The sequence below is a fragment of the Cyprinodon variegatus genome, unplaced genomic scaffold, assembly GCF_000732505.1.
Source record: "Cyprinodon variegatus isolate N-32 unplaced genomic scaffold, C_variegatus-1.0 Scaffold649, whole genome shotgun sequence".
NCBI lineage: Eukaryota > Metazoa > Chordata > Actinopteri > Cyprinodontiformes > Cyprinodontidae > Cyprinodon > Cyprinodon variegatus.
Genome location: NW_015151102.1, coordinates 104692 through 106439, shown reverse-complemented (window position 1 = coordinate 106439; position 1748 = coordinate 104692). Strand labels below are relative to the sequence as shown.

The 1748-nt window shown below is 39.6% G+C and overlaps 1 protein-coding gene across 4 annotated transcripts in view; it reads left to right on the top strand.

Annotated features, from left to right (window-relative positions):
- Positions 1-1269, top strand: part of acss2 (acyl-CoA synthetase short-chain family member 2) — a 23591-nt gene extending 22322 nt beyond the window's left edge. For 3 of the 4 annotated variants that reach the window (XM_015393585.1, XM_015393584.1, XM_015393582.1), the window contains one exon: positions 695-1269. In XM_015393585.1, coding sequence (XP_015249071.1) covers positions 695-822 — 128 coding nt within the window. In that variant the 3' untranslated portion in view covers positions 823-1269. The remainder of the gene's footprint in view (positions 1-694) is intronic. The other variant, XM_015393583.1, reaches the window with a different exon arrangement.
- Positions 1270-1748: the final 479 nt, after the last annotated feature.

The window sequence follows — 1748 nt, the reverse complement described above, 5'->3', positions numbered from 1 at the left end:
ACTTTCGGGGAGGACAGAATTTTGCTGTTGTCATTCCATTCCGTGTTCATCCAGTTCCACATCCATCAAACTTGACAGGAGCTGCAGGCCCATGCGATTTCTGGACTCGTCTTTAAGCAGAGCAACTTGTGAAAAAGATCGTTCAACTGTTGCATTTGATATAGGGAGGGTGAGGAGTTTAATTGCACCCAGGGCTAAAGCATCTTTAAAAGATTCCCCTGCCAAAGAGAAAGCATCAATCATCAGCTTGAAGTTTAACAAGAGATCCACCTGCTGTTAAAACTAGCATAAACTGTGGTGCTACTACACTAGTTATCTGTTGTAAACACCCTGGTGGATGACATTAGCTGCCAGTAATGAACCTGTATTGATGAAGGATTGGTGGTAAACTGCCTAATCTGTCAACACTGAAGACCAGTCATCACTTTATAACAATCGTTATCATCACACTACTACTACCAGTATTATTGATAATAATGCCAACAATTATAAGTAATAAAAGTATGTCAAAATGAGTATTGGTCAATACCTAAGGCTGCAGTATCAGTATCGTATAGGAAAAAATGTGTATCAGGACATCCCTGACATAAAGCATTTCTTTGAGATTAACACCTTCTTTATTTATTGTTTGTGGGTTTAATGCATCAATGATGGTCATTTAAATTCTGGCTTTAAATCTGAATCCTCTCTGCAGGAAAGATCATGCGGCGGGTGCTTCGGAAAATCGCCTGCGACGAGAAGGATCTGGGCGACGTCTCCACGCTGGCCGACTCGTCCGTTGTCGAAGAGCTCTTCAGGAACAGATGCCGCACCACGGCGTGACGACCTCCATTACTTTTCTGAAGAGGCTCTGAGCGCCGCTCCGTTAGTCACAGGCAAACAGAGAAGAAGCAAAGCAGCAGATGAAAACCGCTGCTTCGAAACATCTCTTCCTTCTCATGCAGTAGCTGAACGCAAGCCTCAGTCTTCAGGGTTGCAAATATTTGATTCTCTGAGGATTGAGAAAGGAGATGCTGCATTGATGAAGGCAACATCCTACTTGTTTTTGTTTTTTTTATCAGTGTTCAAGCTGATACACAACATCCCAACGTAGCTGCTCAGTTGGAACCCACCTGGTCTTTGTTATTCCTCATCTCTATGCTGGTAGAAAACAGTAAACTCTGTCTAACAGCCAACAGTTAAATGAAGCCATAGCACCATCAATGATCAGATTTATCCCAGACTGATTAACATTTTTAACCAGATTTTATGTTTTTTCTTTTGTTGTTTTAAAAAAAAAAAACCCATCTGCAAGCCCTTGTTTATGTTGATTTTTATTTGTCCTTAGTTTAAATCCTAAGTTTTGTTGGTCCTGTGTGTGAGCATGCTTGTACGTCTGTTTTTATTGTCTGGTAAAAACTTGGGACGGAGTTTAGCTCTAAGAAAGCTTCTGTGTTTGAAACAAACATTAACGATTAAAAATAAACCAAGAAGTTTAATCTTTCCGCCTGGCATCAGACATTGTATTGAAGTAGTGATGGGTTAATGAGGCATCTGGAAGCGTTTGATACTGTCTCTCAGAATACTGACACCTGCTGGACCTTTAAAGACACTACAGGCAGCTCATTTGACAGACTAAACTAAATTGATTCGATTTGAGGTTGTATTGTATTTTATATTTATGTTTAAATTGAAAATATCTTTATTTTTAGATACAGCCATTAAATAATGTAAACGTATAGACGTCAGAAATTTAGGGTAAAATGTGA